Raw genomic sequence first — 23518 nt, forward strand, 5'->3', positions numbered from 1 at the left:
TTCAATCAACTTTCCCTACTTATGTAGCAATATACCCTTATCACCTGCATATGGGATTTATGTCTCTCAGTTGATTCGATACGCAAGAACATGCTCTACCTACGAACAATTTCTAAAACGAGGCAAGCTATTGACAAACAAGTTGAGGAAACAAGAATATCAACAGTCTCGTTTAAAGTCATAATTTCGCAAGTTTTATGGTCGAATCAATGACCTTTTCAGCCAATACAATTTATCATTAGGACAAATGATGTTTTCATACTAATATTGTTAGGCCATTATTTACACACTGTTCAATTGTCTACGGATTTTTTTTTTTTTTTTTTTGATCACGACAAGGAGCACACGGTGGGTGAGACCGGTTGGCAGGGATGCTCACTCCTCCATGGCACCTAATCCCACCTCTGATGTTTTGGAGATCTGTGTTTGCTCTGCTTCTGATTTGTATTGATTGGTGGACTTGTGAGCTTGAATACTGTCTGTTATTTCATGGAAATATTACATACAACATACAATGGGCACAACGAGGGAAAAGAGTTTTTTTCAGCTTGAGCAACCAAATATTGAAATATTTATTCATAGACAGCCTTTTAAAAAAAATAAAAATAAAATAAAATAATGATTAGAAGTGACAAATTCCGAATTGATCAGGGTACGCGTTATTGAAGAAACGGTACTGGCCCAAATGCACATGCGCAAAAGCACTGTCGTGGCAGCATGGCCGAACAGAAAGTAGAAGAGCAACTTGAAAAGATGAGCGTGTCTGATCCTAAAAAGGCATGACAATTTTCGTCTTCAAAATCAATTCAAAATGCTTTCAAAGTCAATTCTCTTCCGTATTTCAAGGAAACTAGGGCCAAAGTTCCTTGCTAGCGCCAGCAGGGTGTGTTTTTTCTCGACCCGATTTCATCATCATGCACTATTGACATAATTTTTTGGAGAGATCGATCTTTACACAATATTTCATCACTGATTATGTTGTATATATTCCATGGGTAAAGCAGTTTGTAACTTGATTTGTTTTAATTTAGGGCTCCAAATCGAAGAAAATGGACAAAGAAACCAAAGGAAAATTAAAAGATGTAAGTTACTGCGTTCTTTAAATCTTGATTTTTAAATTCTAGTTAATAGTCATTTTTTAAAATAATTTTTTTGAAGTACTTGCAAAATAACATCAGTGAAATAAGTGTATGTTTCTACTGAACAAGAAAATGATTTTTTTTAAAAAAAGTGTAGTTTTCAAGCCTGTGAAAGAAGTCACAGTTTGGTAGAGCTGAAACGAATGTTTGCATATTCGCAAATGAATAGTAAATAGAGGATATTCAATGTTTTGTAGATGAATATGGAATTTATTTCACAAGTGGGACAGGATTTTTTGATATTTTCATGAGTGCGAAGCACGAGTGAAAATCTTTAAAAAAATCAAGTCTCATGAGTGAAATAAATTCCATATTCGTCTACGAAACATTAAATTTTCTGTTTATTTCATTTTCTTTGATTTTCCCTTTGACTCTGTCTTTTCTTAACACAGTGTCAGAGGCTTGACGTCATAGTTGAGCGGTTGAGACGTCATAGCTTAGCAGTTGTGGGATTGAAAACATTACATAGCATAGATTTTAGCAACATACTTGGGAAAAAATTTGCAGTTTTAGCTCTATCAAGATGTTTAGTTACTATCTCTATCTTATGACAGGCCAGAAATTATTTTTTTACTTACTTTGATATCCTTTCACACTGTGAGAGAATATCATTTAGGTATCCTTTCACACTTTGAGAGAATATCACTTTTATTCAATAAATAAATCACAGTATTTCACTGTTGAAAATGTAATAAATGGCAAATATTCGAATGGAAATTAAGCATTCAAATATTCAGTATCATGATTTATACCTCTGTGTTTACTTTGTTGATTAAATTACATTGGTACTTTAACGATAAAAACTTACAGTATTAATGAGGATTTAGCACTACTTTATCCTTTTGATGCTCCACATGAACTGTTGACTATACCTCCCGGGATTCAGCTATTTTTTTATACCCATTTGGAAAGGGTCTAGTACCGGTTCAATTGGGAAAAATAGCAATGAAGTAGAACAAAGGAGAATTTTCTGTCATTTAAACAAATGAAATATATTGTGCTTTTATTCCAACCTCATTACTATTACTCCGTGTTTTAAAGAATAAACAACAAGTATTTATTGTTTTTCATATCATTAATGTCCCTTGTTTTCACATTTTCATGCTTTCAATTTGTCAAAATGTATGACACTATGCTGTCTACACCACAGGTCCCGCCATATTAGGACTAATATCTACTTTCAATTTAAGCGGAAGTGAAACAATTAGTCAACTTATGCAATGTTTCATATAAAAAGAAATACCATGTCATCGTAGTCTGTAGATTGGAAATTGAATTGGGAATTTTTAGTCTCAAAATTGGGAAAAATCAATGTTTTTGGCATTGGGAATGGTACTGTTTATCAGTACCAGTTATATAAGGAAAAAATGCTGGGATTTTATAAGTGTTAGAATGTACTGGAAATATGATTAGAAATTTTGACAAAGAATGCACATAATTTTTCTATGTGAAAATTCTTTTGAATATATGCTCAAGATATTTCATTTTCAAATTGAGTGTAATTCACGCTTATCAATTTCATCACCGATCGTTTGCATGTCCTCGCCATTTCTATGCGTTTTTCTGTCACTAAATCACAAGTCTGTTTCCTTTTAAAAGAAATAATTCTAAAAACTAGTTACTGACTTTAATTTTTTTGAAACATGATTATTTACAGACTGGCCTCTTAAAATGTTATAAGCATGTTCAGTAATGCCTAATATGAATACCCTGAAAACGCACATAGACTTCCGCACTTCCGACTTTTTCTACAGCATATGTCATTCTTACTATCAAACTGTGACTTTTCTGTATTTTCCATGCATAGATTTTTATAAAATTTAGCATGTAAAGATATTTTCCTATTTTAGTTCGTAAATTTACACATTTTACACAATAATTGATTTTACAGCTGGTGCCACCTCCAGAATTTATAGAACACAGAGAAAAACTGTGGCAGCAGCTTAAGTCTGACTATGATAAATGGGTGGCTGCTCAGCCCCAAGATTCCATCAAAGTAACTCTTCCTGACGGTAAACAGGTGGAGGGTCAGGCCTGGAAAACTACCCCATATGAAGTGGCGAAAGGGATCAGGTGAGAAATATCAAATTTTCTCCGAGATGAATGAAATTTTTAAGAGTGGTCTGAATAGACTCGATGATTTTTATGAACTGAGATTACTTTGACTTCCACTGATTTTGTGGATTTCATTATCTCTTTTTTTTCACACTGTGGGATATTAAACCTTGATACTTTATATCGGTGAAGTATCATAATTGGCAATATATTCATGTAAGTTGATTTTTCCTAGCCAAGGTTTGGCTGACAACACTGTTGTGGCTAAGGTAAATGGAGAACTATGGGACCTGGACAGACCTTTTGAGAAAGACTCAACCCTACAGCTGCTCAAGTTTGATGATAAAGATGGTAGGAAATTCAGTTTTAGATAACAATGGTGAAAATGTACTTAAAATTGAAATATGAAATCCATGTAGAAAAAATAATTGGAGTGAATTTGATTAGTGACTTACATCAAATACTTGTAAGATCTGTGGAAAAAATTACCAAGTAAGAACAATAATTTCTGTTCAGTATGCTATTGAATATAATAATGAATAATACTCTTTTAAATGATGAGACTGAATACACTGATTTTATTCAATATTTGGTTGTGACAATCACAATATTTTGAGTGTCAACATTCAAATGTTATATAATAGGGAGTTTTTTGCAGTGATGTGAAAGGTATTATTTGTATACACCTTACATAAATCTGTATTGTTTTTTTTTTAAGGGGAGTATGTTTTCTGGCACTCCAGTGCTCACATACTTGGGGAGGCTATGGAGAAATTGTATGGTGGACATTTATGTTATGGGCCACCAATAGAAGAGGGATTTTACTATGACATGTTTTGTGAAAGGTAAAGTACCACTAAAGTTTCTGTTTTACCCATAAAATTTTTGGTTAATTTACATTTTTACCAGTATGAAGTGCAACTTTGTTTATTTATTGTTCAATGAATCAACAGATTGATTTCATTTTCACACAATACACATTACCATAAAAATTTTTGATATAAAAATTATGATGCATCCTCCAATTTTATTGTCCAGTGTCATTATTTAGGCAATTGCTGAAGTGCTCTTTCTTCTGCAAGGACTTGTGCTCTTAATGAGGTAGATTACTAGTTTTTTAACAGTATCTAATCTTAAATGTTAGCATTTTGATTTATTCAGTGCGGCAGTCTCCAGCAATGATTTCAGTAGTATAGAAGATAAAGTCAAAGGAATTATTAAAGAGAAGCAGCCTTTTGAGAGACTGGAGATGAAAAAAGAAGATTTACTTAAAATGTTTGATGTAAGAATTTTAACATTTATCAATAAGGTTTGAGCAAACAAGGCAGTACTTAACGTAGGTCGCGGGTTTGCAGGCCATTTAAAAGTGTCCGAAAACATACCGTGAAAATCAGTTATATGAATTCTATACCTTCGTTTTACATTCTCTGAAAATTTTATAAAATTCGTCTGCACCGTTTTTGTGTAATTAAATCTTAAACATGCCATTGTTGTCGTAACATTTTTGACGGTATTCTATTGAATTATATAAGAAAAACGTCGTTTTCGGCTCTTTTTGACGCAAGATTTTGTTTACAAATATATCAATAACTTTTAAATGGTGCAGACGAAATCGTTTCCCCTTTGGTATTTTAACAAAGAATTGATTTGAAATAAATTAATGTGATAAAATTAATATGTCTTCGGGTTAGTTTTCGCGTTATTTAATGTGGATAATTGCTTTTATATCGCAAAATGTAACATTTTTAAGAACGACGTCATAAAATATCGCAACGTCATGCTTGACGTCGTGAATATCTATCCGGTATTCAGTGCAGAAAAATAAGATAAAATAATTTTTATAAAAAAGAAATTCACGTCTGTCTGCTTTCAAGTGACCCGTGAAGCGTATCATAATAATTCAATATTAATGGAATGATTATTAGACATGTTTCTCTTCAGATTAGGTTTTTTGTACGTCTTATATTAGTGAATTCTCGCAAGGGACGTAAAACAACAGAAGATTCGACGTATCCTTACATTTGTCTGTGTATTTTTCTTTTCCAGCGTGCTGGAAGAAAACGGTATCATTCAAGTAACTATATAAAATGTTTTTATTTAGACCAGCAAGGCTTTCAAATCTACGAATTTCTGCCAAATATCGTCCGACTAAGTACAATATATTTTCAGTATATATTTAAACAAAATATTTATTTTACATACCACATTTTCAGAGGGGTAAACGGGACAAGAATTTAAAATTAATTTTATCTGACGTAATCAACAGCCAGTTTTTTTTTATTATTATTATTTTTTTTTTTTTTAGAACTTTAATTCTACTAGTTTGACATGGAAAGCAGAGTGAATAAAATCTGTAGGTAACAGCATTGCATGCTTAGGGGACGAACATTTCATTCGGGGATGGGATGGGGGGGGGGGGGGGGGCTTGCAGATTATGGAAATAAATAAGCTGTCATCGGAAATGTTGAAAATAAATAATCTGTCCTCGACTGGGCAAGAAAAAAAAATTATAGCAACCCCCCCCCCCCCCCCAATGGGAGTTTTCAACTTTGATGTTTTTCTTTCTTTCTTTCTTTCTTTTTCTTTTTTTTTTTTGCTTGTCAGACTTTTTTCAGTGAAGAAGAAATAAATAAACTGTCCTTGTTTTTTTTTTTCTTTTTGGAAATAAATAACCTGTCCTTTACCGACATGAAAATAAACAATCTGTCTCGGTAAAATTCGCCACCCCCTCTCCCTCAGAATCAAATAGCTGTCCCCTAACAGGAGGTCAGTGTCGCTAAAAAATTGTCTATATGTTTCATCGTACCTTAGCAGTATTTAATTTGTGATAAATCTGTAGATCTATATATATAATTTAAATATGTCCTTTTTAAAAATAAAGTTAAATCTCTTGGTATTTGCATTTTTTTTAAATAATGCATTTTTTATTTTAAAAAAACGCTGTTAATTCAAATACGATCAAAGGAAAAAAAAGGGTCAGTTGAACCTTGTGTCCATATCCGTACCAAGTGAAAACAAATCAATCGCAATTTCTCGGGCCTTTCCGACAAGCCGAAAAACAACCACTTGTTTTTCCAAGCTTGCAGGAAAGGCCCGAGAAGATGCGATTGATAACAAATAATTATACGTTTTTTAATACTTCCAGTGTCGATCATTCCAATCGTAATAAGCCTTCTTCACTAAATTACCAATTCCAACAAAAGTTATATCTAAGTATTGTATCGACTATACAAATCGTTAAAAGCCTTCATTATTTGTGATAAGTCGTTGCTTAAATAATGTAACACTAAACTACCAATTCCAAGAAAAATTAAAGCTAAATTATGATATACTGAAGAATTTAATAAAACAAAAATCATCGCAGATTTCTTTTTCATTGTGACGTCATAATCAGATGTGCACAAGAAAGTCGCCCAAATTATATAAATTGCGTACCCAGTTTTAACGACGTCAGCAAACCCGCGACCTACGTTAATATTTTGATTTCATTGAACGTCCATAGAGAAAAATTATATAGAGCTAGGAAATTGAAAGCATTATCGTATTGAAAGACTTTCCCATGAATAGTAAAACAGCATTTCTTTAATATGTAAAATTAATCAAAAGATAGTTGTTTTCTGACCATATGATATTTTATAGAGATGAACTCAAGGTTAGGAATACAGTCAAACACAGATACTTGCTTAGGAACTGTGGAAAAATTAGTCAATTTAGCAGATTAACCAATAATTGGACATTTTTTAATATGATTTCCATCTTAAAAGCTGTACATGTAGTCTCTAAAAATAAACATTTAGAACGTTTTGAACTTGAATATCAAAAAATAAACCATAATTTGTGTAATCAGTTCCTTTAAATTTGAACATATGCGTTGATATTAACTGTACATATACAGTGTATATGCTTGTGTTTCTGTACAACTGATGTCAGATTGTGCATTGTTTTGTAGTACAATAAATTTAAACAAAGAATTCTGAATGAAAAGGTGACCACCCCAACCACCACTGTATACAAGTAGGTAGACTCTTAAAGGCAGAGTTCACATTGAAGTTACTGTGTTGTTCATTATCAGTTAACATTAAAATTCTAATATATTTAAAATTATATCCTCAGAAATTGTAAAAATGAAAATTAAAAGAATGTTCAAAATGTGTTAGCCACTCAAAGAGACATTAAAATAGGTACATTCTGTATATATTATGAATGCTATTGATGATTTGAGTATTTTTCAGATGTGGACCATTAATTGACCTGTGTAGGGGACCACATGTAAGACACACGGGAAAAATCAAGTCTTTCTGTGTCACCAAGGTATAAAAATAGCTTATATATGTATTTTGATGCACTAGTGACTGTGAATAACAACTCAAGTAAATGCCTTATAACTTAAGTTTCTATGTACATACAAGTAGGCAATGTATAACACACATTTATAACTTAAGTTTTTCTGTACATACAAGTAGGCAATATATACATACATTTATAACTTTAACTGTACATACAAGTAGCAGTGTATACATACATGTACTAAGGTAGCTTATTTATTCTTAAGAGTTCATCTACTTACTGGGAAGGTAAGGCAGATGCTGAGTCTCTACAGAGAATTTACGGAATCTCATTCCCTGATCCCAAGCAGCTGAAAGAATGGAAACATTTCCAGGAGGAAGCTGCAAAGAGAGACCACAGAAAAATTGGCAGGGTCAGTTACCAGTCTACTGATATAAAAAAAAAAATTATATATATCTCAGTGCTGAATGACATATTTACACAATTTAAAAGTGAGCAAATCAAACTGGTTAGATGCTTGGTAGAGATTTTGTGGAAGTAAAAAAAAAAATTTCAATTTCAGGAACAAGAACTCTTCTTTTTTCACGAGCTCAGTCCAGGAAGTTGTTTCTTCTTACCAAATGGAGCCTATATTTATAACACCTTAATAGACTTTATCAAGGTAAGCTGAAGCTGTGGTTGTGATGTATATGTATGGAATTCAATGAGAAATTAGATCTGCTTAAAGGCTTTTGTTAATATGTTTCATTTCTTTGAGGATATATATTGAAACAAATTTTGAAGAATACATGTCTTAATTTTCCGGTATTCAACTTATCAGTATGCTTGCCATGAATAGCTGATATGAATCACTCATATTAACTTGAATTCTCAGGAAATTCTTTGTAAATTGACATACAAATTTATTTGACAGAGTGAGTACAGAAAGAGAGGATTCCAGGAAGTTGTGTCACCAAACATTTACAACAGTAAGCTGTGGGAGAAATCTGGTCACTGGCAACACTACGCGGTAAATATAAACAAGTGTTTGTTCATTGTGAAGTCATAGCTTTATCTCACAGTGTTCATTGTGAAGTCATAGCTTTATCTCACAGTGTTCATTGTGAAGTCATAGCTTTATCTCATTTTGTTCATTGTGAAGTCATAGCTTTATCTCATTTTGTTCATTGTGAAGTCATAGCTTTATCTCAAGTTTGGCTTTATCTCACATCGTTCATTGTGAAGTCATAGCTTTATCTCATGTTGTTCATTGTGAAGTCATCGCTTTATCTCACATCTTAATTTAAGCGTGGAATCGCTTATCCACACAGGTTTTGATAAAAATTAACCAGCATGTTGTGAAAAATCACTAGAGTGATTTATAATGCAAAGATTCTACATGTAATTAGTTCCTTTCATCACTTGATGTTATATCCCCCCTTTCATCTAGTTGTTTGAACATTTTATCACTGTGATGTGACATTTGTGCTCAAGTAATATGTTAATAAATTAGTAGTTAATTAAATTAAGAAATCGGCCATTTCTTAATATTTTATTCATTTTCTTTTCAGGAAAACATGTTTCAGTTTGATGTTGAAAAGGAAAAGTTTGCTTTGAAGCCAATGAATTGTCCGGGACACTGGTAACTACTGTGAAAATAGGAAAACAGATTTTGTCTTTCAATTCTTCCTCTTTTTTTTTGTTTGTTTGTGTCATCCTGTCCTGTAATTTATTTTCCAGTCTAATGTTTGATCATCGTCAGAGGTCTTGGCGTGAGTTACCACTGAGAATGGCTGACTTTGGGGTGTTACATAGAAATGAGCTGTCAGGGGCACTCAGTGGTCTCACTCGAGTCAGGAGGTTTCAACAAGATGATGCTCACATCTTCTGTCAACCCGAACAGGTAAAGTTCTTCAATAATACTGTAAACCAACTCTTATTCGTGTCATCTTTTATTTGCTATTTGTCCGTTTTAAAATCGATCCACGACAATTAATTTTCGTGACTGAGGAAACATTCTTTACAAATACAGAGCAAAATAAATAACAAAGAATAAGCGGCGATTAATATTAGCAAGTTAAATAGGTCTCAAAACTTGCGGATATTTCTCGCATGCAAATAAACGTTGGTTTACAGCACTTTTAAAAAAAAAAGGGGGTTTCATTGAAAATTTAGTTATTGCTTTTAACCTTTAGAAAAAAAATTTAAAAAATATAGGTAAAGAGAGACAGAAAAGGAGACAAATTATAAAAAAACATAATGCATTTCCTATATGATCAGCCTTGAACCCCAAAAACACGAATTTTATAATGTTGGTACTTTGGCTATTGTTCTTTATTATCATGATTTCAACATCTGTCAGATGCACATGAGTAAAGAGGATTTTACAGAAAACATTCCTAAAGGGGGACATGGTGATCAACTTAATCCTCAGAGTTGTATAAATCATTCATTAATTACATCCTAATTGTTCATGTAATTAAATGTTAACTTTCCTTTAAAAAATATTGGTATCAATCCTGTGTAGTTTTTGCAGATTTTGTGGTGGTTTTTTTTTCTAGATCAAGGAAGAAATGGCTGGATGTTTAGATTTTCTAAAGGCTGTGTATGATGTGTTTGGCTTCACCTTCAAATTGTACCTGTCCACCAGGCCAGAGAAATATCTCGGGGAAATCGAGATGTGGGACACAGCAGAAAAGGTAGGTTACATTGAAAACTATCTTTAGGATACCAGGATGTAAGACATATGGTAAAGATATGCTAGAGTAGAAAAGAACAAGAAAGGCAACCTCTAAAGACAACATTAAGTTCTTTTATTTGGATAGATTGAGTTATAATCTACCTAAGTCTACATGATTGTATAAACTAAGGAATGGGTCATTTTCAAAAGAGCAAGGTTCACATAGGGCCTTTTTAGCCCTGTGAAAAATTGGAAATGCTCGGTTTTAGTTGAATATGCATTAAACATCACTTGGGCCCTTGATGACAGCATATCTATTAAAATTGAGTCAATTTTTTCGCTAGTTAATGACATCATGAATTATGTCTTTTTACCCATATCTTGATAATTTCTTCCAAACTGGCCAAAAAAAAGCTGTTTTGTAAAATTTTATATAGAGCACAACATCTGATCCAAAATGTGCATTTACATTATGATAGAACTGTTTTTGAAGATTATAAAACACGTTTTATTTTTTGGATCAAGGGATGTACTCATACTTAAAATCTTTGCTAAAGGTACTCAAGTACACATCTTTTCTGCAAAATTCAGAAATATTTAATTACTCAAAGTCTGTTTTCCAATACTTGGACTCTCAGAGAGAATTTTGTAATAGGAAATGAAAGCACTATGCTTCTATCCAGGGGCCCGTTTTACAAAATAACTTACGACTAAGACCAAAATTTAATTCTGCTTATAACTTTTTAATTTTCATTATATTGAAAATGGTTTTGATCTTTTTAAAAGGAATGTAGTAGTTATTTTTACGCTAGCAATTTTAAACAGAATCATTGATTTTGCAAAATTTTACAATCAACTTAAATTTTTGGTCTTAGTCGTAAGTTCTTTTGTAAAACGGGCCACAGTTCTTTATTCCACCTCTATTTTATTATTGATGTTTGAAATGGGACACAGGGTATTAGTCAATTAATTGGTTTACCAACAGGGCTATTTTATACATAAAGTGAATCTAGCTTTTTGTCCTCTACAGAGATTGGTCAGCTTTTAAAATGATACATATATATCCTTTGAAAGAAATTCCTATTTTAATTCGTATTTGATTCTTCAGAAAAAATCATTTTGCATAACAAGTTGTAAAATTGTTATCAGTCTGATTTCTGTGTTTGCAGTTTGTGAATACAAGTATTATTGCATTCAATCTACAGTATCATGGATATGGCTTGAAATATTTCTACTATATTTTGTGATTTTGACTGAACTCCAAAGTTCCACAGAAATGACCCATTATATGCAAAAATGTATATAGCAAATTTCCTTTATGTTTCAGCAACTGTCAGAGAGTCTAGATGCCTCGGGGTACAAGTGGGAGCTGAATCCAGGAGATGGTGCATTCTATGGACCCAAGGTACAGCTGGTGATGCTGAGAATTTTATTACTTATATAGGAACTCCTTTAGGCAAGAACTGTGTTTATGCTATTTTTTTTGATTTCATAAAAATTTTACATATACAGATTGACATTATCATCATGGATGCCCTGAGGAGGCCCCATCAATGTGCCACGATACAACTAGATTTCCAGTTACCTATCCGCTTTGATCTTCATTATGTCAGGTACATGTAATTAAGTATTCTTCAATTTTTTTTTTGGGATCGTATGCAATTAAGCTGCAAAATTAATCATTAGAAGGTATTATATATAACAATTTTTGTCTGCAATCTTTGATTTATTCTACAATTGTGCAAACTTTTTTGATTTTTAAGGAAATACTGTACATGTGTAATTCTCCAATGCAGAATCAGCCATATACATGTACTTGTACATGTATTCAATTGATAGTTAATTATAGATTCTATGTTTTAAATACTTAAACAAGAGAAAATCTTATACAAGAGAGATTCTGTATTTACATTTGATTAGTATTAATTGACAATCATTTATATACAAGTACTCCTATGATTTTAATGTGGTTGTAATAATACTGTACGCTGTTGTAGTGGAGGGGAGGAGGGGGAGAAGAAGAGACCAGTCATCATTCATAGAGCTGTCCTAGGGTCGGTAGAGAGGATGATTGCCATTCTGTGTGAAAATTACGGAGGGAAATGGTAATGTACCTCCATCTCTCAACCATCTCATCAGAAAAAGTCTGGGTGTCTTTATTAACGTTACAATATATCCACATTATCTGACTGTAAAGTCTGGGTGTCTTTATTAACATTACAATATATCCACATTATCTGACTGTAGTATGGAAATCAAGATATAGATTTGTTATATATTTTTGCCCCCTTCTTTATTGCTGCTGTCTGTTGGTCGGTCTGTCTGTCTGTTGGTCCACCAACAGTTTCTGTTCATTTTCTTCACAGAGGTTGCACATACTGAAATGGAATTTGGTATACAGATTTATCATAAGAATCTGTTTTGGGTATGATAGAGCAATTTTTGACAGAGTTATGCCCCTTGGACTTAGAAAAAATTCCAATTATTGGGGGGGGGGGGGGGGGCATAAGTGTTTCACAAACATCTCTTGTTTTTGAGATAAGGGTCTTCTTTAGTATAGCAATTGATGTAATACTGTGACTTTTTAGGCCATTCTGGTTGTCCCCTCGGCAGTGTATTGTTATCCCAGTGGCTCCACCTTTTAATGATTATGCTATTCAGGTAAAGAGTTACAGAGACTATTTTCTTCCATGAATAAAATGTTTAGAGTCAAATACTTTTTAATTGAAATAAACTTTAAATAAATATTTTCAGTTTAGAAGATTGAGATGATAAAGACTTCAGTTATCTGTCTAAAGAATTTATGTTCCATAAGATCATCAGAAAAAGAGATAATTTTTCATTTTTCTTAATATTGAATACATTGCAGAATAGACTTGAATCTAAAACACACATGTATGTCATTATAGGTTTGACATCACTGGCATGATGCTGGGATAACATTAAATGTAATTACATGTACATATACTTGTGTGTTTTTAGGTTCGAAATCAGTTACATTATGCTGGCTTTATGTGTGAAGCTGACGTAGACGATGGCAACACACTTAACAAGAAGGTCAGGAATGGACAGTTAGCTCAGTTTAATTTCATTCTGGGTGAGTCATGAAAACTTTGAAAATGTTAAACTCTCATTGAGAATTCAAGGGTCCAAACATCATTCAAGGAGAGTTTTTTTTTTTTTTTTAAATTCAAGTAGATTTGATCTCAATGCAATGAACTATGACAGACACAGTCCATTGGGAATATTTTTGAATTTTCATGGTTGTAAATCTGTGATTTTTCATTGTTTTTCTTACACCTTACTTAAGAAAGAGGAAATTAGCAAATTCTAACTAGTAATAACATGTTCTTATTTATTAAAATGAATTTAAATAATTGCATGGTTTGATAGTGTCAGCTGTTTCAATTTATGATCTTTATGAAGGATTTTAAGGTTTGACAATCCCACTGTTCACTGTGTAAGAATTTGCTTTAAAGTTAATAATTCTATATTCTAATTTAATTAAGAACATTTTTATCTTACCTTGAACTGCAAAATTTAACAGAAATACCTTTTTAAATGACAAATTTTGTAAATGAATGATAGTCTTTAATTCCAGTCAGAGTTATCTCTCTTATCAGAGGGTTAATGAACCTCAAAACTTGTATTGCAATTGGGGAATCTCAAAGTAGATATAATTGTAACATTAGTATTTTTAATGAAATTAAGGTGGTTATATTTTTTTTTAGTTGTGGGTGAAAAGGAGCTAGAAAACAAGACGGCGAATGTACGTACTAGAGGAACCAAGGTCCACGGTGAGCACAGCATAGAGGATATAATCACAAAATTCTCCAAATTCAAGAACTCTCGATGTGTGGATGCTGAGGAGAAGTTTGAGTGATGCCAGAACTCCTCCAGCTACGACTATATTTATTTATTTCCTGTCACTGTGATGAGCTTGTACCTATGCTTTGTTAAAGTGATGAAAAACAATATAGTAGTTCTAGAACTTCTGTCCAAAATTTAAAAAAAATAAATTGACATGGTCTTAGAGGAAGAAAACAAACTTTATAAGGACAAAATTGTAGTGAAATATTATCAAAAGTTGGGATAGTTAAAAGTGGGATTTGTCAGGGTATTAAGTACATACAAGTATTAGTAAATGTTTCAACTAAGCCTATCTTAGGCATAATGGTGCACCAATATCTTACGGCAGAACGGTGCACCTATATTTTTGATTCAGCAGTTCAATGTGAATACAATCCTGTGTTTAAATTGTTAAAACTATGTAATATTGAACATAGAGATTTCATTCATAAATTCTAAATGTGAATAAACACTTAAAATGTTTCAAGATTTTATTTTGAATGTTACAGTAATATGCATGTACATGTACAGGTTTTAAATCAATGATGCAGTCTAGGTACAGTTTGTCTTGGAAATTAAAAATTGCAATTTTATTTTGAATTGATACAAAATCAAACAAGTCTTTGCTGTTTTTAAAATTCAGTAAACAGTTTTGATGACATCAAATGTACTTTGACACGGAATATACTTGGTTTAAAATGTAAATATTTGAGCTAATTCTTGACAAAATAAGATGGTTGTACATTGCTGCCAAAATATACCAAGATTTGAAAGTGAGAACATCAGACAAGGATTTGATGATGTATTGAGATGATAAAGAGCTAGTAGTCTTGGGTAAATTATTCTGGTGTTCTAAAGCTGTGACTTAGGATGTAAGAGCCGATCTATCCGACATGGAGTAAGGTGTTCTACAGTTGTGACTTAGGATGTAAGAGCCGATCTATCCGACATGGCGTAAGGTCATATGAAGGAGATCTATCCATTACCATCTCACACAACACTTTCCCCACCACTGGGGATAGTTTGAAACCATGTCCTGATAAAAGGATGAACTCCATATCAACATTTCTAAAGCTCAAATTCCATCAAACTATTTAACTGAGTTTTGTACAGATATTATTGTCATTTATTTAGAACACTGACCACCAGTTGATTTGAATTTACCTGAAAAACCTGCTCCTATTATTATATTTTTCCAGGCAGGATGGCGGTCCAACACAAACTGTTGGTCAGGAGTGTTCTGAAAAATGAGCGTTGGAGAATTTTTCTGAAAAGCATGTTTATTATTCAGTATGATACTTGAAGGGGAAAATACTGTACTTGTACATAAATTGATGTATTCAAAATTTAGCACATTCACTGGGTATGGAGTTGTTGACTTAATCATGAATTAGCGCTACACATGTCCGTGCCGTGTATTGCATATATAAATGATTTCTTAGTGGTACTCATAAATTAGCACATTGTTGTCTGCGCTGAAGCCACTAAAATGTGAAGCCCGCTTTTTTAAGTACACATACAGTAATTGCATGGATATTGGAGGTTGATTTGCTCTTCAATTTGTTTAAAGTAATACATTGTAAATACAGTTCTTAATCTCAAGGTGCATAAAGTTTCTAAAATTCTTACTGTTCAGAAAAATGCATCTACTGTATGCTGCCCCCCTCTCATTGATTAGTCCTTTCGCTCTAACTTAATTATTTACAGTATACAGTTCAAACCAAAGCATTACAATGTGGAATCTATAAAATGATACTGAATCTTTCATTACAGTTTTGGAATGATTTAAATAGAATCAGAAAAGGAAATAACCCTTATTTGTACAGTAAGCAGTCTCTAAAAAGGAAAATGTGTTCACACTTTGGAAAGTTAAAGATGATGAAAATATTTACTGTATACATGCAGGTTTCGATAATGGAGGGTGTATTTTCCAGACTTGGCATGTACTTGCTGACATATTGCTGCATCTCTTTGATGACATCCCGAGATTCTGCTTTATCTCTAGTGTCAGGATCAGTCACAGGACCAACATGTAGACAGACCTACAGACAAAACAGACCTACAGACAAAACAGACAAGTGTGATGTCACAGGACCAACATGTAAACAGACCTACAGACAAAACAGACAAGTGTGATGTCACAGAACCAACATGTAGACAGACCTACAGATAAAACAGACAAATGTGATGTCACAGAACCAACATGTAGACAGACCTACAGACAAATGTGATGTCAAAAGACCAATATGTAGACAGACCTACAGACAAAACAGACAAATGTGATGTCACAGGACCAACGTGTAGACAGACCTACAGACAAGTGTGATGTCAGAGGACCAACATGTAGACAGACCTACAGACAAAACAGACAAGTGTGATGTCACAGGACCAACATGTAGACAGACCTACAGATAAAACAGACCTACAGACAAAACAGACAAGTGTGATGTCACAGGACCAATTTGTAGACAGACCTACAGACAAGTGTGATACCACAGGATCAACATATAGACAGATCTACAGACAAAACAGACAAGTGTGAGGTCACAGGACAAACATGTAGACAGACCTACAGACAAATGTGATGTCACAGGACCAACATGTGGACAGACCTACAGACAAAACAGACAAGTGTGATGTTACAGTCACAGGACCAACCTATAGACAGACCTACAGACAAAACAGACAAATGTGATGTCACAGGACCAACATGTAGACAGACCTATAGACAAAACAGACAAGTGCAATGTCACAGGACCAACATGTAGACGAACCTACAGACAAAACAGACAAGTGTGATGTCACGGGACCAACATGTAAACAAACCTACAGACAAAACAGACAAAAGTGATGTCACAAGACAAACATGTAGACAGACACACAGACAAAACAGACAAGTATGATGTGACAGGACCAACATGTAGACAGATCTATTGACAAGTATGATGTCACAGGACCAACATGTAGACAGACAAAACAGACAAATGTGATGTCACAGGACCAACATGTAGACTGACCTACAGACAAAACAGACAAATGTGATGTCACAGGACCAACGTGTAGACAGTTCTACAGACAAAACAGACAAATGTGATGTCAGAGGACCAACATGTAGACAGACCTACAGACAAATGTGATGTCACAGGACCAACATGTAGACAGACCTACAGACAAATGTGATGTCACAGGACCAACATGTAGACAGACCTACAGACAAAATAGACAAGTGTGATGTCACAGGACCGACATTTAGACAGACTTACAGACAAAACAAAGGTATGGTGACACAGTCACATGATCAACATACAGACAAACCTACAGACAAATGTGACGTCAAAGAACCAACATAGAGCAAATCTACAGACAAAACAGAGGTATGGGCAGTCGCAGACTACAGCTATATACTATTATTATTGTGTTGGTTATTTTATGACAGATATACCGTTGTATTCTCACTAAATTGGAAATTCAATGTTAGCGTCAAATCGATTTGACTTTCGTCGGGAAAATTAAAGAAAAAACAAAAAAAACCCACTTTTCTAATATTTCAGTTTATAGTTACGCTTCATATTCTTATGTAATGGACCAAGATATGAAAGTTATTTTTGCAGCGAAAAAAAAATTTCAGCTAAGAAGGATTTTTTTTTCCTGCAGCGATATTTTACATACTTTGACATGTCCAGGATATTCTAGACTAGGGAGTGCGTAAACATGAACGTCTTCTCCATCATGGATGAAAGCTGGAAAACGATCAGAAGAAAATTCTCCTTTGTTTTTCTCTTTCCAGTAGAGTACAGAAATAAGTACAACCTGAAAAAAAACAAGAAAGTAACACAAATATTCAAATAAGTGGAGTGTATGCATGATTAGAAAAAAAATAATTAAAAAAAAGGATTGTGCGTATAAATCATAAAATCAACATTTATTTGGCAGACCATCATAAATAGGAGCGAAAATATGTCACCATAGTGTAGAGACAAACAGCAACAATGCTTAAAGGTCTCGCATGAAATACACATGTGAAGTATAAAAGCCCTAGCACCAACTGTTCGAAAGTTACAGCCAAGGTTAAAGTTTGGTTAAATTAAGCAAAAGTAGGTCAAATTCAAATTCCAAGGTCAAGTGGTAAATATGTTCTTACTCAAAGAAAGTTTTTGTTACAAAGCTCTAGCACAAACCTTGCAAAATTTATAAGCAAGGTTAAAGTATTAGCGGACAAACAGAGAGACAGACAAATGGACAGCCAAACCAGAAACTACATGTATACACCCCTTCGATTATAGAATGATAAAACATTGCTTATTAAAAAATTTACGAAGTTAATTTTACCTCAAGTGGAATACGTATACCAAGTTGAGGCAGGAGTTTTGTTGCCCAAGGGCCAACAGTGAGAACGAGCTTTCTGGCTTTGTACTGTCCTTTTGACGTAATAACAGTGACGTCAGAATTCGGTATAATTTTGGTCACTTTCTCGCCGTCTCGCAACTCACCGCCATACTGGACGTACATGTTCTAAAAGTCAAAATAAACTGCGGCATATCTATAGCATTAGTTTTCTTTATGATAAAACAGAATTGCCGCTGAAGGCTCTCAACAGAGTTACGTACACAGTTGTAACAAAAAGTAGGAGGGGGATGATAGGCTCTCAAGGGAAAGCAGAATTCTCAAAATAACACGTCCACTATATCCGATTAATCGGGTGTCTACATACATATTTTCAGCGGTAAATGTTTTGTATATACGGGTAGTTTTCACAGAATATTAAAAGATACGGACTTTAAGGCCTCACGGGTTCTAGTATTTTGATTAAATTATCATAGTTAAATCTTTCCTGGCAGCACGAAGAAAAATACGAGCATAATTATCATCTCCAATAAAATTGACAAGAACATCATTTTCCTTAAAAGCTGTACTTGAAACCTCTTATGTCCTGTCATTTATAATTCTTTTACAGTATTAAATCTAGAGAAAAGTGAAGAAATTAGCAAAATTATTGTTAGCAAGTACATGTACTCTGCAATCTTATGAATTCAGAACAAGCTGAGATTCAAGAGAAATAACGAATAATTAATAAAAATTGAAGGCAATAATAATTAAAACGATTGTTGTAAGAAAAGATAAGAACAAATGATTCGTGATTTGTATTGGAACTGTCACCTGGAATGCCTGCAGGGCTTTATCTGCCATGAGAACACCGCCACTGTAGTCCAACACTCCGGTGTGATCGGAGGGTAACGACAGCATCGGGTACCTGGTCTTCAGGTTCTCGTAACTAAGGATGTCGTGGTTTACTCTGTGCCGAGTCAGTGATGATACAGTACCCTTGATGAAAGGGTGATCCGGCGTACCAACAGCAAGACAACCGCAGTTTCTACATGTAAATGTGATTTTATATAAATGCACTTTTATTATTCACGTATACTAGTATATATGAATCAAATTTTAAAAATATGTATATTCATTACAAACAAAATAAAAATATATATAACTTGTCCTTCAAATGTTGAATTTGTAAAATATTAATTCTCTAAAGCTGTGTTTCATAAATACTCAAACTGAACTTTTTGAGCTGTATCATTGATTACGGTCATTGGATGACCAGCCTATCACATTTCTATAACTTACAAAAATAGGGAAGATCCAGACTCTCGTTCGAGTTCCCGCCACAGTTTACCTCCTTCTTTCATCATGTTGGCATAATGGTCGTCCTCCCCGTAGGCTACTCGAGTAATTCTGCTCTGCCCATGCGAACTCCCTCTCGAGTGGGGGAGCGGAAACTACAACGTTATGGCACAAAACTGGGCTAATATGGTGTCATATTTCTGCCACCACTTGTCAGATGTTTATGTCGACTTGTCAGATGTTTTTGTTGCTATAACTTGTCAGATATTTTAAAAAGTGAACTTGACAGATAATTATGTCGACTTGTCAGATAAAAATCACGACCAGGAACTCGGTGTCCTGTTATTACAGCATGTTAAAGCCACTAACTGACCTCTACTTGTCATCATAATATCTGACATGTAGACAATTTACTGTCAAGTTGATATAATTTTTTGTTGACTTGTCAAATAATATATCGACTTGTCAGATCTTTATGTAGGCGTGTCAGACTTTCATATAGACTTGTCAGATACTTACGTCGACTTGTCAGAAAATATGTCGTCACCTGATGTCATAAACCGGGCATGGACATATTTTCTTGTTGAATTTTTAAACAGAGGAATAAGTGACAAGTCAACAAAAAGATCTGACAAGTCGACATAATTATCTGACAAGAAAACAAACAAAATCTGACAAGTCGACATAATTATCTGACAAATCGGGGAGGGGGGCAGAAATATGACATAATAGGCTAAACATATTTTACAGTTGATAACTAGGTTTATCAATGGTAAACAATAGTTTACGAATCGTAAACAATTAAAGCTAAGAACGTTAATCAATATTTAATTAAGGTTCATAAACCCTCTGCACACTCATATGAAATGTTGCTTTAATTCTTATGATTTTCCAAAGGAAATGTATTTTATAAGTAAATACACACTATTATATCATAGATTATGGTGGCATATATTTCTGCCACCATTGTCAGATGTTTATTTCGACTTGTCAGATGTTTATGTCAAATTGTCAGATAATTATGTGCACTTGTGAGATACAAATAATCACGACCAAGAACTCGGTATCTTGTTATTACAACCTGTTAAAGCCACTGACTTCTACTTGTCATAATATCTGACAAGTCGACATAATTTTCTAAAAAGTAAATATATTTTTCTGACAAGTCGACATAATTTTCTGACAAGTCGGCTTGTCAGATATTATGTCAACTTGTCAGATAATGATGTTGACTTGTAGAAAACTATGTTGACTTGTGAGATATATCGACCTGTCAGATCTTTAAGTTGACTTGTCAAATCTTTATGTTGACTTGCCAGATACTTATGTCGACTTGTCAGAAAAATATGTTGTCACCGATGACCAGAACTTGGAGTGGACATATTTTCATGTTGAATTTTTAAACACGTGAGTTAGTGACAAGTTAACAAAAATATCTGACAAGTCGACATAATTATCTGACAAGTGAGTGTGTTGGAGGGAAATATGCTACCATAATAGCTTGCGGGGCAAAATGAAACATAAAAGACATGTCAAACTTGACAAATCTATAGAGAAATAACAGACATTTATTTCTTTATATAGAGTTATCTCTCTTATCTAATCAGAATGAACCTTAATTAACATCTCTAAGTTCATGCCTCAATCAATGTTTCACAACTTAAAAGTGAAAAATGTTTGCAGAACAAAAAATGTTATATCTGATAAATACAGTTTCACGATTAGTAAAATATGATTAACATCTCTAAACTTTAGTTAACAGAAACATAGTTTATATAATAAAATAATATAATTTCACAATTGGTGAAGCTATGATTATCGACTCTCAACAAATGCTCATTGCAGTTTTAAAAAATATTTATCAACAAAAACATGCAGTCATTAACATTTAAACTTGGTTTGGCATTCATGAATTATAGTTTACAACCGATAAATATAGATTTAACATGACTATATGAGCTTTAGCTTGCGCTTCGTCCCTTCAGTTCCTAGATTATCAACGATATAGCTATATTTAGCTCATTTTTTGTAGTTTGGTGTATCTTACGCTGCGTAGGGAGGTACAGGCAATGTAGTTCATGAAGAGTTTCGACACTGTGTCCTTTAAGGACTTCCATAATCTCAGGTAATAAATTAATCATACGTGGTATTATTGTGATCTAGCTAACATCACCTGGGCTGAGCTGGATAGACCTACCTGTTCCAGAAGTAGAGTTTTCAGACCATTTTTAGCAAGGTTATAGGCCGTGGCTGACCCCTCTATCCCAGCCCCCACGACCACGGCATCATACAACGCCATATCAACTCACCGACATCAATTCTGACCTAAAAACTAGAAGGCCAACAATCGGGGTATTAAATAACATATTTTTATCATTATCAAATCAGCGGAAAAAATGTTGAAGTTGCCTTTTCTTTCTTACTAAAGTGGAATTCTCATATTTGTCGGGTTAGCATCTCTCCTAGCTTACAACACAACACCCTCCGTCAAGTAATTAATACGCTATCATAATTTTAAAATTAATGTTTGCCGGAATACTAGAAATTTTAATATGATATTCTACTTTTTTAGTTGTCACTTTGTTCAAGTGAGGTATTAAAAATAGAATATTGAAATAAAAAAAAAAATGTTAAAATGGTTCTTAAGCGTTATATAAACTCAGTACCCAATTTCAATTCATACTTGGTTTAATATGTGTTTACAATTACTTGTGACCACAGAAGTGTGGATCAATAGCCCCCCCCCCCCCCCACCACTTTAAATTAAAAAATTGTAAGAGCTTATAATTTCTCAGAAGCATGACATTTCCCCGTCAATCACATCCATATGTCGTTCTATGCAAGCAGATTGTACTTTTTCTCACGTTTAGAGAATGGCCAAGTGTAAGGTATGATAAAAATACACGAGGTAAGAAACAGAATTTATAAACAAAGGGGGGGGGGGGTGTCCCTGCTTCGAGAGATATTTCCAAGGTAATAACAGTATTACCTATCATACTGTCAGGGAGATGTTCTTCTACTAGTCTCTTTAACCTAAATCCCATCATTAGTGTTTTATATGCCATAATCGGACGATTTATTAATCGGACACATAAAATTTTCTCCATTGACTGATTAGAAGGAGGTTTTGGAGCAGATCTATTTCGCTTTATCTGATTGGTCAAAGATTTAAACTGTACCACTGTTAATCAACCAGAAGTGATTGACGGCGAAATTTTATATATATTTTGAAATATTATAAGCTCTTACAATTTTTAATTTAAAGTGGGGGAGGGGGGATCGATCCACAGTGCTTGTGACGAGCTATTTCAGAGTTGCACAGTGTTAAGCTCAATAGCAATTCGTGCATATAGTATGGGGAAAAATCAAGAATGAGGGTGACCCTAGTAGAATACCCTGTAGCTGTTTTCTTTAGCCAGGCCCATAGGAAGCAAAATCAGTCGGGGGGGGGGGGGGGCAAAGCCATACATTTTCAATTGACAGTTGAAAAGGCATTACCAAAAATTTCCTGACAAAAAAAAAAAAGGTCATCAGACCTTTTAATTGAGGGGGCACAACATATAGTATCTATGTTTACTATAGGAAAGAATAGGAAAGAAACTGGGAATTTGGCGTGAGATTTCGAAATCTCACACCAAATTACCCCTTTCTTTTATTCTTAGAGTAGGATTTCCCCTATTTTATTGGAAATTGTCAAATTAGTCACTCAAAAAATCGAAAGAGTCGATGTCTCGCGCAGTGATAGCTGTTTGTTCACGAATTTTCAGGCCACCTAAAGAGATTTAATTTGTTTGCCCTCTACCGGCCCAGTATTTTAATTATGGATCTATGCTTTTTACAAAGAGTGTGTGAGAAAATTCTAAAAATATATATTTATTATTGATAGGTTCCACATACAACCGATTTG

The 23518-nt window shown here is 33.7% G+C and overlaps 2 protein-coding genes across 3 annotated transcripts; one reads left to right on the forward strand and one right to left on the reverse strand.

Moving 5' to 3' along the window:
- The first annotated feature begins 686 nt into the window (after positions 1-686).
- Positions 687-14472, forward strand: LOC133181686 (threonine--tRNA ligase 1, cytoplasmic-like). 2 transcript variants are annotated; one of them, XM_061316244.1, is made up of 20 exons: positions 687-777; positions 1032-1082; positions 3031-3212; positions 3430-3545; positions 3913-4039; positions 4356-4476; positions 7144-7208; positions 7427-7505; positions 7747-7893; positions 8044-8142; positions 8395-8490; positions 9032-9102; positions 9201-9363; positions 10022-10159; positions 11468-11545; positions 11653-11753; positions 12138-12245; positions 12729-12801; positions 13123-13237; positions 13872-14472. In XM_061316244.1, the coding sequence occupies exons 1-20, from the start codon at positions 718-720 to the stop codon at positions 14021-14023; spliced, it is 2142 nt and encodes a 713-aa protein (XP_061172228.1). In that variant the 5' UTR covers positions 687-717; the 3' UTR covers positions 14024-14472. The 2 variants fall into 2 exon arrangements, with proteins under 2 accessions (XP_061172228.1, XP_061172227.1); XM_061316243.1 differs by having other exon boundaries at positions 693-883.
- On the reverse strand, positions 14467-21937 carry LOC133181687 (peroxisomal sarcosine oxidase-like). The gene is made up of 8 exons (XM_061316245.1): positions 21809-21937; positions 19615-19766; positions 19147-19360; positions 18319-18501; positions 17659-17799; positions 15882-16031; positions 15154-15229; positions 14467-15025 (listed from the first exon to the last, which is right to left on the reverse strand). The coding sequence occupies exons 1-8, from the start codon at positions 21908-21910 to the stop codon at positions 14898-14900; spliced, it is 1146 nt and encodes a 381-aa protein (XP_061172229.1). The 5' UTR covers positions 21911-21937; the 3' UTR covers positions 14467-14897.
- Positions 21938-23518: the final 1581 nt, after the last annotated feature.

Source organism: Saccostrea echinata, unplaced genomic scaffold, assembly GCF_033153115.1.
Source record: "Saccostrea echinata isolate AGI-Se365-2 ecotype Australia unplaced genomic scaffold, CSIRO_AGI_Sech_v1 ptg000009l, whole genome shotgun sequence".
Classification (NCBI taxonomy): Eukaryota; Metazoa; Mollusca; class Bivalvia; order Ostreida; family Ostreidae; genus Saccostrea; species Saccostrea echinata.